Source organism: Rhea americana, unplaced genomic scaffold (genome assembly GCF_003343005.1).
Source record: "Rhea americana isolate MKP2758 unplaced genomic scaffold, rheAme1 scaffold_102, whole genome shotgun sequence".
Lineage (NCBI taxonomy): Eukaryota > Metazoa > Chordata > Aves > Rheiformes > Rheidae > Rhea > Rhea americana.
The window spans coordinates 1,249,422-1,261,756 of NW_028185062.1; the positions used below are offsets into that span (position 1 = coordinate 1,249,422).

General features: G+C 52.4%; 1 protein-coding gene across 1 annotated transcript; it reads left to right on the plus strand.

The window, feature by feature from the left end:
- The first annotated feature begins 6,820 nt into the window (after window positions 1-6,820).
- Window positions 6,821-11,754, plus strand: CHRM4 (cholinergic receptor muscarinic 4). The gene is made up of 2 exons (XM_085306285.1): window positions 6,821-6,892; window positions 8,655-11,754. The coding sequence occupies exon 2, from the start codon at window positions 8,660-8,662 to the stop codon at window positions 10,130-10,132; it is 1,473 nt and encodes a 490-aa protein (XP_085162411.1). The 5' UTR covers window positions 6,821-6,892; window positions 8,655-8,659; the 3' UTR covers window positions 10,133-11,754.
- The last annotated feature ends 581 nt before the right edge of the window (window positions 11,755-12,335 follow it).

Consider the following 12,335-nt stretch of genomic DNA (forward strand, 5'->3'; position numbering starts at 1 on the left):
GGCTGCGCCTGCCTGTGAACACCAGCCCCTGCACCATGGCCAAAACCTGCTTCCYGCAGGCAGTGAGCCTGCCGGAGCTCCCTGCTCCAGGGTGCCGGTCGGGTTGGGGTCCACCCAGCCGCGCTGCAAGGGGCTGAGTAAAAACCATGGTCCTCAGCGTGCCGCGGCTTGTGCCGTGGGATGCGCGTGTCGCCCCAGGGCTCCCCTGCCCCTGCAGCGGGGAGTGGGGGCAGCTTCCCTCCCTCGCAGGGAGCGACAGAGGTCCACCTCTGGAAGGGCGTTAGCACAAGTGACGTGCCTGGGCTTTACACGGGGACGTCTAACCAGAAGCTGTAGCTGCATCAGCCCCTTGGCTGCTGGGGTGGGAGCGCACTGGGCTCGGTGTCTTTCAGCTTTGCTGTTCCTCCAAAGGTCCTGATTTAATAAGCGCAGATCAAAAGCCCGTCTCCTCTGGGAGCAGCTTACACTTATATTCCTTCGCAAATGCAAAGGATTTATCTAATTCCTGTCCTTCTATGAATGTCTCCCTCTGACAGACATACTAGTGTCGAGCTTTGTTTCATGTGATGATACGTGATGTCCTTCATTCACGCTGGGTGCAGCACAGTCCTGCTCATTTCCTGAGACCTCCTTACAAGTCATGCATGGATCAGACGTCAGTCTGCACCTTCAGCCTCTCCTTCACTCCCCCATGCCCTGCAAACTGCACRACTGTGTGTTTCAGGTCCTGGACTGGGGCTGGGACAGAGGCAGGGCCAAGAGCAGGGAGAGCGTGGCTACCCTTGCGGTGGAGGACAGGGCAGGGGAACATTGCGGTGCAGCAGGAAGGCTGCACGCGGTGCGAAGCAGAGTTAGGAGACACTGGGGCTGCAGGGGTAGACAGAAATGGCAGGAGGAACAGGAGCCTGTGAAAGAGCAGCTTCTTGCAAAGGGTCTCAATTGCACCTCAAGMAAATGTGCTATTTGGCTGATGGAGAAGGGCTTCATAGACTCAGCAGGTTCTGGCCAGGAGGAACAGTCAGAGAGCCCGGTTTGAGCACCCATCCTCAGTGCAGGCTGTGGAGTTACTGCTTATCTCCACTGGGATCTATAGCTCTTGCCTGCAACTGCATGTTCTCCAGAGAAGCATCTGATTGCAGCGTTAGGACAGCAATACTACAAAGCTGAAGTGCCTTTGGCAGCTTGTTCCAGAAATTAATGCCACAGCTCAAGGTGCCACCATTGTGTGTGAGTGTGTGTGTGTGTGCGTGTAAATACCAGTATCTTTCTGCTGACGAGCTGGTCCTGTGGGAAACCATGCATGGCTGTATTCACATATACACCCGGTGGGGAAATCAGCCACTGCAAAAGAGATGGGGAAGGAAGCTGGTCTCCTACCGCACAGGAAGTGATGGGGTGGGGAGGATGGAGTGCAGCTTTCCAGACCCTCCATGTCTCACGTGTTGTGAGTGCTCAGCAGGTGCTTAGTTACTAATTGCACCAGATGGAGTGCCTGCTTCTATTTATTGCAAGCTTTTTGGGTACAGGATGATCATTAGCAATCCATGACAGGACTTTCTCCTTGTCTACCTGGCAGTGGGCTGCCAGGCACTTACTTTGCAGGAGGCTGAAAAGCCATGAAGGCTTGTCAGGGTTGCCTACAAGGTATAGGTCAAAAGACTAACAGGGGCTTTCCCCCTTCCCCTCACATTTCACTTCATGATCGAGAAGGAGTGGGCTGGACTGACTTCTGTCTCCTGCTCTGTAGCAAACTTGTCTGTCTGACCCTTCCATGGTAGCAGCTGTGATCCCAGGCAGTGATGAGGACCCTGCTGTGCCAAGTGCTGCCCAAAGAAGGTGGACCACACCTTATTTACTGCCTTTTCTTCTGGATTTTATTACCCATCTCCTSATCCATAATCCACAGGAGGGGTGTGGGAAGGGAAAGGCATTTCCTTGCCTTGAGAACACACTTGCTAATGGCTTGGCTCTGTGGTGCTGGGGCCACAGAAACCCTTAGACCAAAAGATCTTATCAGTGAGGAGTCCAAGGCTCCTAATGGCTCAGAGGGAGAGCAGAAAAACAGCCATAAATCACTGCTAAAAGGCTTAGGGAGGGAGGAGGCCAGTGATTGAGTTTGCTGCAGCTTACTGGTGAAAGCGGGTCTGGGCGAGCACCTGCTGAGCATTGCTGACAAGGGACAGGGAGTGCGGGGAGTAAATCCAATTGATGTCCCAGGTTATGCTCTCTGTCAGGTGTCAGCCCTCGGAGCCCTTCTGAAATGTCATCTGGGCTTTGCCAAGGCTGCATCTCCTGCTTGACTGTGGCACTGATGTGGAGCGAGGGGGCAGAGGGAGATGGGTGCCAAGGGAGATGGAGACAGGGAGATGCAGCATGGAGGACCTGAGGTGGTGGGGGTGGGAAAGGGGAAATAAGTGCTCTGGAGGCACAGGAGGTGAGAGAGAAGCACATGGAGGACAAGGGAGAGGGATTTTGCATGGTGTAAAGGAAGAGGATGGTTTGAAAGCACCCTTCTCTGTCACATGTGGATGCCTGGCAGCTAGAGAGGTCCTTTGCTATCTGGGAGGCTTCACAGCAGCCTGGTGCAGTGATGTGCCTGGCATGAAAGAAGAGCACGAATCTCACTGAGGTATCTGATGGCACCTCAGCTCTGCCATGTGCTCCCTCCACCCTTGCACACATCCTGCTGGGTGTGGGCAGAGCTGTCTGCCAGCCCCTGGAAACCCAGGGGCTGTGCCTGGCCCTGGCCCCTCCACGTGTCTTGAGTGCTACTAACCACCCCTATGCCTCCCTGAGCTTCAGGGCCACTTGTGATGGACAAAGTGGCCTTGGAGAGGCCAAGGCATCCCCTCGCTCTGACAGTACATGTCAAAGGTATCTGGCAGCTGAGCAAGAACCTCTCTGCTGGGTCAGTCCCATGGCAATCATCAGTAAAATTCTCCTTTGCTTCTCATAAAAATGCAGAGAGGGAGACAGGGAGCTGTTAAATCATGTGAAATGTAAAGTATGAAGATAGCTTTTCATACCAGCAAACTCCCCCATAGGCTCTGGGGCTGCCTGTCCTTGAGGAGGGAAGAGGGAAGGATAGCAAGAAAGCAAAAAAAAAAAAAAAAAAAAAAAAAAAAAAAAAGAAAGAAAGAAAAGAAAAAAGCTGCAGGGGGTTGGAGTGTGTGCTGTTAAAGTGGAGTCCTATTGCCTCTAGGACAAAGCCAGGCAAATTTACCCAGAGAGGGCTGCAAAGCAGCCCAAACACCACACGCAGTGTCTGTCCCCAGTGCCACCCCTGCAGCCGTGCTGCTGCGGCTATACAGACACCACGTTGGCTTGATCGTGGAGACCCAGCAAACTCATGACACCTTTGGTCTGTTTCCAGCTCTAGATTGAGCTCTGGTCATGGATACAAAGCATCACTGCAGGACAGAGAAAGCAGAAGATGAGGGAAGAAAAGCTGCCTGATCGACTGGAGCAGGGCAGAAAATAGCCAAGGTGTCTGAGGTTACTTCAAGTGTTGTATGTGTCTTCCTGCTGACAGCGTCAGGCAGGGCTTCCCTCCACRTCAGGCTGCTGCAGGCCTCCGTGTGCTGGGGCAGGTCGGGAGCAAGCCAGTAGCGCTCAGCCCTTCCTGGCTGTGCACCCTTACCCACCGCCGTTCTCCTGCCTACCCCCCAAAGGAGGACTTCGTTAGCTTGGCCCTTCAGTGAAGTCTCATCTTCAAGACACCAACTGAAGCCATTCGTTTTCAGGATCCAGTYTCCTCTTCTTCAGCACACAAGTTTTCAACTTGACCTGTGGGTGGCACCCAAAGACATCTCAACCGGGCTACATCAGTCTTTCTGCCTTAAAGTTTTGGTGACTTACAAGAAATTTTATGCAGTGAGATGAGCTGGACTTTTCTCACTTTGGGCAGCTAGGAGTACTAGCTTCTTTCAAGAGTCTGATTAGTAACTAAATGCACTTAGAATGGAATATAGTTGCCTAAATTAAAGTGGCAAAAAAAAAAAAAAAAAAAAAAAAAGAAAAAGAAAAAGAAAAAAGAAAAAAGAAAAGAAAAAGAAAGAAATTTCATAAAGTAAAGTGAAAAATGATTTTAGCAGTGAAAAAGAAATGACTTTGTTTCAAGTTCTTTATGAAAGAGTTGGGATGGAGGTTTGAGTGTTTTTTCGATGGTTTGATCACATGTTACAAGAATGACAGCTAAATCTTCCCATGTTACCAAAGCTAAGTATTTACAACTCACTTCATTTGTATTAAAACAGCACCCAGGCTGCCATGATTATATGTTTCTAAGCCATTTATATATTTACCACCTCTTATCGCTTCCTTGGCTAAGTGCCCAGAAGGTATAAAACCAAAAAAAAAGCTTTTCCACTATCTCGATGTGGCTCTTTTTCACTCGGAGCGCCACACGCTGCACGAAGCAGGACACTGCCATGGGTTCATCACTGGGCTTCCTAGCAGGGTTAATAACTGGTGCGTCTACTCTTTCCACCTAAGGGTGTTGCTTTCTTTTAAAAGCACTTTTCTCTTCATAAGCCATTTGTAACACTCTAAGAGGATAATAGTACAGAGGTATTTCTTTGTCCCTCACCCACTTGCTTTGCCCTGACGCATGCAAGAAAATCTCGGCGCCTATGGCAGCTGTAGCCTCTCTGTGGGGGTCTGTTCTGTACCTGTTCCCATGCACACAACAACAAACTACCTCAAAACCACCATGGTTTGTGCACAGTGATCACAAAAGCTTTGATATTGCTGCTGCCCTTTCACAGGATTTTGAATCTTCGTTCATGGCTAATGTAGAAACTGCCTTACTAGGTACATTGGCACCCCAGTTCTTATAAAATACTTTTAGCATCTCAGCAATCACACTTCCATTTCTTACTTCTGCATTTCTTTAAAAAGTGATGATATTAAAACCTTGGATGCTTGCTCATGACAAAAATCTTCTACTCTCACCACAAACCGAAGGCACAGGGCTTTTTTTTTTTTCTTTTTTTAAAAAAAAAAGGACTTTAAAATTACAAAATGCTATCAAAGCTTGCCAAACTCTATTTCTGAAACTCGAGTGTTAATAGAGTATTTCACATTTAGCAAAACCAGCTTCGTGATGGCCAAGGCATTCAGAGCCAGCTTGGTTAGTTAAGCTGCCTTCGAGAGGAGCGCTTTGCTGAGCACGCTCCCTGCCACGGCTGGTGGCTCTCGGCCGCCTGCCTGACGGGTTGGATCACGCTGGGCTGCCGTAGTCAATCGGTCCCACAGCCCTGCGGTGGCCACCTGATCCTGCCACCGACTCCAAGCAGTCCCGAGGAGTTTGATTTCTCAGCAGGTGCTCAGCTATACGGCAAAAATGATCACAAAAAATGCTGTCCTTTTGTTAAAGATATGGAGGACAAAGAAAAAGAAAAACATTTACCCTGGAAGTATTAGGAAATATTAAGTAAGGCTTAATTTGAAAATACATTCCTCATTTCTTTCCTTTTCTTCCAGCTGTGGCAAGTTTTCCTAAGGCCTCCTCCCTGTTTGCTCTGGCATCAGTGTAGTAACTGGCAGGACAGGGGTGGCAGAGGGAAAAGGATGTCCAGGGCACTGGGGAGAGCAGGGCAGCGGGGCTTCTGCCCCAGGCCGTGCTCAGGGTGGAGCTGCTGGGGGGCTGCCCCTCCTGGGGCAGTGGCGGGGGGATGCCCCCTGCCTCCAGGAGGCCACTGGTGAGGGAGAGGGAGGTTGGAAGGCTCCTCTGTCCAGCCCGCCTTCCCCAGCACCTTTGCTTCTCTTTTTCCCCTTCCAGGTATTTCCCCTTCATCTCAACATACCAATTGATTTTTTTCTGTTTTTTTAAGGTCCATACTCTTCTTAACAAATTCCCTGGGGGTTAATCACAGGCATCTTGGTTTGGGTGAAGACAGTCCGCTATTTTTGCTGCTKTTTGTAAATAATCCTATGTAACAGGCTGACTTGGCTGCTTCTACCCAGGCGAATGAACGCCTCCCTCGCTGGCGTGGCTGCGGGCACGGTGTGACATGGGGACGCTGTCCCAGAGCTGCCTTCCCAGGCAGTGCCTGCTTCGGAGTCACTGCAGCCACACGCACRCCTTCACCCCAGGCTGCCTGATCTGCCTGCTGTCACGGCTAGTGGCCGCCGAGAGCCAGCAGCTGGCCACRCTCACAATCTCGCTGTAAAACCATGTGCTCTGGAGGGATAGGTGGTGAAAACATTTCAGGGTTTGGCTTGTGTCTGTTCTGAGACGATGGAGCAGGCACCGTCCATCTATTTGCTGGGAAGATGCGCTTTGGCTGAGTGGAAATCATCAGTGCTTTCCACTGATCCCAACTGGTATTTATTAAGGCTGGGGCGGTATCAGGCTTGTTTGGGTTTTCTGTATCTTTTTCCAAGTGGAGTCACCACTTTGTTAATGTGCCCAGTGCTGTATTTTATGCAAGTAATCAACCCCATTTTACTGTTTCAGGTAAGGCTCAGTTTCTTTTGAAATGWGGCAGAGGCAGGTTCACAGGCAGATGCTGGACACTTCTGCCCACACCAACTCACTGTGCAAKAGCAGGGCCTTCAACAGCTTGCGCCATACTGTGACGGCCCTTTGGTAATCTGGGAGAGCTTAATTTGGGAGAAAAATCCCTCTCTGACTAGCAGCACCCTGGCAAGAAAATAGGCCCACGGGGAGAGGCTTGACCCTGGGGCACCTCCTCAAATGGCAGCACATACCCAAACTGCTTCAAAACCAGCTGCAGCCTCTGTTGGAAAAGCAGGCCAAGGTGTCCAGGTTTGTACCTGGTAAGAGATTGCGAGGCTTGCATGAACACCTCAGGGCTGCCCTAACTTGCTCTTTTCTCTGTCCCAGGTCTCCTCCTCCAGAAGGAGCTGTTGGCCGCTGGAGACACAGGTGAGCTGTGTGGGCCCTGATACGGGCTTTGCAGGATGCTCCTCCCAGGGACTGTCCTCCCTCTGCAGGCTAGGGGTGGTTCAGGGTGGCCTCCTGGCCTCCTCCCCAAGACTAGCCAAAGGGGGCAGCGGGACATGCCTGAGGCACACATATCCTGCTCTTGTCCTAGCAGCAAGGCACTGGCTCTGTGCCCAGAGGTCCTTGCTGCAACCACTGCTGCCTTGGCCAGGCTCCGTAGCCTGCTATGCTCAGCTCAGGCAGCCCCCTTCCTCCAGGCAGGCACTGCAGGATCCAAGTCTCTTTTTGTTGCCTCCCAACACCCTCCCGGGAGCTCAGGCATGCTGGGGCTGTGCTACGAATGCAGAGATGTTCCCTGGCTCCACAGAGGCAGGGCTGAGTGAGGCCCCTCTCCAGCCGTTAGGAGCCTGGATCCCCCCAAGATGCCTGCAGAGCCTGCTTTGGGGCACAGCCAAACTGAAGGCCTTTATGTTTTCTCCCCTTGGGTGGCTCTGGCAAAGCTGTGGATAGTGTCTCCCAGCCCTAAAGCAAGTGGCTTCCTAGTAGCTTTGGTCTTGCCACTGCCTGCTCACCACGGGGGCGGGCAGGCGGGGGGGGGGGTATTCTGGCACCTACCAGCTCAGCCATGGCTTAGCATGGATGGGTTCACACAGACAGGAGGTGTGGGGACTTACCTGAGATCGCTCTGTGGCAGGGGGGTAAAGGAGCCCAGCATTGAGAGGAAGGGAGGAGTTGGGAGGTAAATCAAGGGGCCATGGGTCACTCCTGGCAGTACATTTCAAGGGGCCAGATAAATAAACAGTGCCTGGGAAGTGAATATGGGACACAGCTGGCATAGGGCAAGGCTGACCCTGTGAAAGCCYAGGGCAAAGGGCTGCTGCTCCACCCCTGAGTCCTCTCCCTGCAGCCCCGTGTGTCTCTTCCTTTGCTAAAGAAGGCCAGGGGATGCTCCCAAGGCTGTGCCAGTCTAGGGACACAAACKGTACCTTGAAATAGCTTCTGGAGAGAGGGCTGAAAAGGCAGACGGGAAACAATGCCGGGAGATTTTTGAGCATTAGCTAAAAACAACACTGGCCTGGGAAAATGAAGGAGTAGGAAGTGTTGCAAGCACTTGGGCTGAGCAGCCCTCCCAGATGACTTGGTTGGTGCCTGTTTCTTGTCCGCAGGACTTTATCTTGGGGCTCTGCTCCCACCTGGGTCTCTGTCTCTGCAGCAGGAGCTAGGGATCTCTCCCACGCTGGAGCTGGGAGGTTGATCTCTTGATAAGAGGCTGGAGGAGGGGCACACCAKTCAAAAGAGATTTTCCCCCTCACCTTTCCTGCAAAGTCTGGAGCAAGCGGTTCACAGGGATGTGAGGTGTTGGCATGGCTCRGCCTGCTGATAGGATGCACCATTTCGAGCTCGTTAGTATCAGTGATCCTAGTAGAGAGCCAAAATATCCTTTTAGTTTATGCTCTCCTGACTTCCAACCTCACTGCTTCATTGTTTCAGGCTCCTCACCTGCAGCTCTGGAAACACCTAGGCTTTCTGGGTAAAAAAGCATAACAGTACAGCAAGAGAAAGGTGGGGAAAGAGAGTGAGAGAAAATATGAGAAGGAAACAGTTGGATTTTATATAGTTAATGCTGGTACGTTAGCTAAACTAAGATTAATTAAAGAAGCTTATAGTTACGGTGCTGTGGTTGGGTAGACATATGGGCCAACAGATATGATATTCTTCCCTTTTGTTTCTTCTCCCTTTGCAGAYCCCATGCGCAACCTCTCTGCTCAGCCCTGGCACGTGAAGATGGCCAACATGACCTACGACAACTTCACTGCCAGCAACCACTCYGAGGTGACCATCCAGCCTCCCACCAACTACAAGACTGTAGAGCTGGTTTTCATTGTCACAGTCACTGGCTCACTAAGCCTTGTCACTGTGGTGGGGAACATCCTGGTGATGCTGTCCATCAAGGTGAACCGCCAACTCCAGACTGTCAACAACTACTTCCTCTTCAGCCTGGCCTGTGCAGACCTCATTATTGGGGTCTTCTCCATGAATCTCTACACTCTCTATATCATCAAAGGCTACTGGCCACTGGGTGCTGTGGTGTGTGACCTGTGGCTGGCCCTGGACTATGTGGTGAGCAACGCCTCTGTCATGAACTTACTCATCATCAGCTTTGACCGGTACTTCTGTGTCACCAAGCCGCTGACATACCCAGCCAGGAGGACCACCAAGATGGCAGGGTTAATGATTGCGGCCGCGTGGATACTGTCCTTTATTCTCTGGGCCCCTGCCATCTTGTTCTGGCAGTTCATTGTGGGCAAGAGGACAGTCGCTGAGGGRGAATGCTACATCCAGTTCCTTTCCAACCCTGCAGTGACTTTTGGCACAGCCATCGCTGCTTTCTATCTGCCTGTGGTCATCATGACAGTGCTGTACATCCACATTTCACTGGCCAGCAGGAGCAGAGTGAGGAGGCACAAGCCTGAAAGCAGGAAAGAGAGGAAAGGCAAGTCCATCACCTTCTTCAAAGGCCCCTTGATCAAACAGAACAACAACAATTCTCCAAAGAGGGCCGTGGAAGTGAAGGAGGAGGTGAGGAATGGGAAAGTGGATGACCAGACCTCAGCCCAGACAGAGGCTACTGGCCATCAGGAAGAGAAGGAGACCTCCAATGAGTCCAGCACAGTCAGCATGACCCAAACCACAAAAGACAAGCCAACAGCAGAAATCTTGCCAGTGGGGCAAGGGCAGAGTCCATCCCACCCCCGGGTGAACCCGTCTTCCAAATGGTCCAAGATTAAGATTGTCACCAAGCAAACTGGGACCGAATGTGTCACTGCCATTGAGATTGTCCCAGCTAAGGCTGGAGCCTCTGAACACAACTCGCTGGCCAACAGCCGCCCTGTCAATGTTGCCAGAAAGTTTGCCAGCATTGCCAGGAGCCAAGTACGGAAGAAGCGCCAGATGGCAGCCAGGGAGAAGAAAGTCACCCGGACCATATTTGCTATCCTGCTAGCTTTTATACTCACATGGACTCCGTACAATGTGATGGTCCTTATTAACACATTCTGTGAGACCTGTGTACCTGATACAGTGTGGTCTATCGGCTATTGGCTCTGCTATGTCAACAGCACCATCAACCCAGCCTGCTATGCCCTCTGCAATGCCACTTTCAAGAAAACCTTTAAGCACCTTCTCATGTGCCAGTACAGGAACATTGGCACAGCCAGATAAACTGGCACTCAGGGACCACTTTAGCAAAGTTACGGAAATACTTCTCTTTGCCTCCTTTGCTGAGGAGTCCTCTGCTCCCCACTTACAAAAGTGCAGACTGTGCAGTGAATGCAGATGATGCCCTTCACCCAACACTGACAAACATCCAAGGCACCTCTGAGCTGCAGCTCCTTCTAGTCACCCTTGGCCTGGGAACTCAYTTGGGGAGCCAGAGGGAAAACCATAGGCAATAGGATGCAAGSATATGAGAGTACCAGGAATCTGCCTCAGTTCCCTGCTCTTGAGACATTGGCCAAATGGCATCAATGTTTGTCGCCTCTTCTCTACCTGGCTGACCTTTTCCAGGCTTCAAAGTTTGTCTGCCTGTGGAGGGCCTAATACTGGTGCTTTCAACAGGCTCTTAAGCCATCTGTTCCCCAAGATGAAGAGACAGGGRCTAAACATTTGTCAGCTATTTTGGACCACTCTGGTATGGTTGTGCTCACTGTAAGCCGTTTTGGCCCATCCAGCCTCTCTGATGAGGCAGTCAAGATTGCGCCCTCCTGGATGTGGCAAGCTCCCTTCCCTTTTCCTTTAGAGATATGCTGATCTAGAGACCTGTGGGGAAACTTTTCCCTGGGCTTTGACTCYGCTATACCCCTAGTGCCCTTTCTGCCCTGAGCTGGCAGTTGGATATATGGACAAAATAAGCATCTCTCTYCTAGGTGAGGAGTGTAAAAAAGCCACTTCTTACAACAAAAAGAAACTAAAACTGCGAAGAAAAACAGTGATACCACGCAGGTTTTCTCTCCAAAGCCTCGAGGRAATGTGACCTCTGAGAACTAGGCAGTAATGATAAAAATAACTGTCCTTGGGAGGGGAAACAGGGAGCTGCTGTCCTGCTCAGAGGAGAGGGCAGCAGGCAGAGGAGAGATGCAGAGGCAGAGGGAGGGGGTAGTGGCCCTGTAACATGGCAGAGATGCCCCATGTGTCATCTGGGCCACAAGCACGCCCTCCCTGCTGCCCATTGCAGGCGTGGAAGGGGCGCTTCGCTCACCAGTTGCTGGGTACTGCCTGGATGATAGGTGGATCTTTGGGGGGGGTAGGGGAAGGCAGTTCCCCAAACCTCCTTTCCTGCCCCAAGTGCAGCAGGACACCCCCAAGGGTGTCCGAAGGAGCTGGCCACTGAGCTTTGTAAATGGATGTTACCCTCCTGTTAATGTTGTCACGGAGTCCTCAGCATGTGGGGTTCAGTGACGTCCAGCCCCGTCCCAGCATATTTATGTACACAGACCAAATCAAGTAACACTGTTGCTCAGCTTCTCCCAAAGTCTTTTTTTTTTTTTTTTTTTTTTTGCAAGTATTTTGTGGGCACAGCCAGGCACAGATGCAAAGGTGAGAGTCTACGTGGCCAGGGCCACACTGGGGTGTGTGGGCAATCTCTCCAGGTGCCCACATGGGCCTTATGCCGTGTCTGTACGTCCTTCCTGTCCCCACCCCATGGCGATGCTGTGCAAGTTAGAAAAAAAGGCTGCCCAGCCCGGGTGGGGACTCCCACTCACTGCCACTGCCTTGACAATAATTTATATAGCATTACCCCAAATGCCTGGCAGGTTTTTTTAATTATTACAACCTCAGCAGAACCCCCTGAGGCAAATAAAGACCTCGGACCAGAAACCAAAGGTCGTCGTGTGAGGAGTGACTGAGTTGTAACCCAGACCCTGCTCCCGGCTGTGCCGCAGCACCCCAGCGCTGCGGTGGCACTGGCCGCCCCGGTACCTGCAGTGTAGYGCGTGGGGCACGCTGCGGCCCCAGAGCTCGCCGGGTTGCACGCTGCCCGGCGGCAGCAAACGCTGCCCGTGCCCGTGCTGGCGGCTGTAACAGCCGCTCTCGCTACCCGCCGGCTGGGGGGCAGGGGACCCCCCGCTGCGCTGGGGAYGCCAGCCTGCCCGGGGGCTGTGCAAGAGCCCAGGTCCGGCGTCGCGGTGGGGACCCTTGCAACTGCACGCCAGCCTGTGGTGTCCGCAGGCTCGTGCGGCCTGAGGCCTGCCCTGCTCACCGCACGTGTTGCAGCTGAGCAGCTCTGGGAAACGTCCTTCCTCGGAAGGGGGTGGCTGGGCGTGGGGGAGATGGGCCRTGGGTGCTGGCCCGCTGCAAGCTGGGCACCCTGCCCGCGGCCGCTGCACGTCCTGCAGCCGGCGAGCCCTGGCCAAGGGCAGCGGCT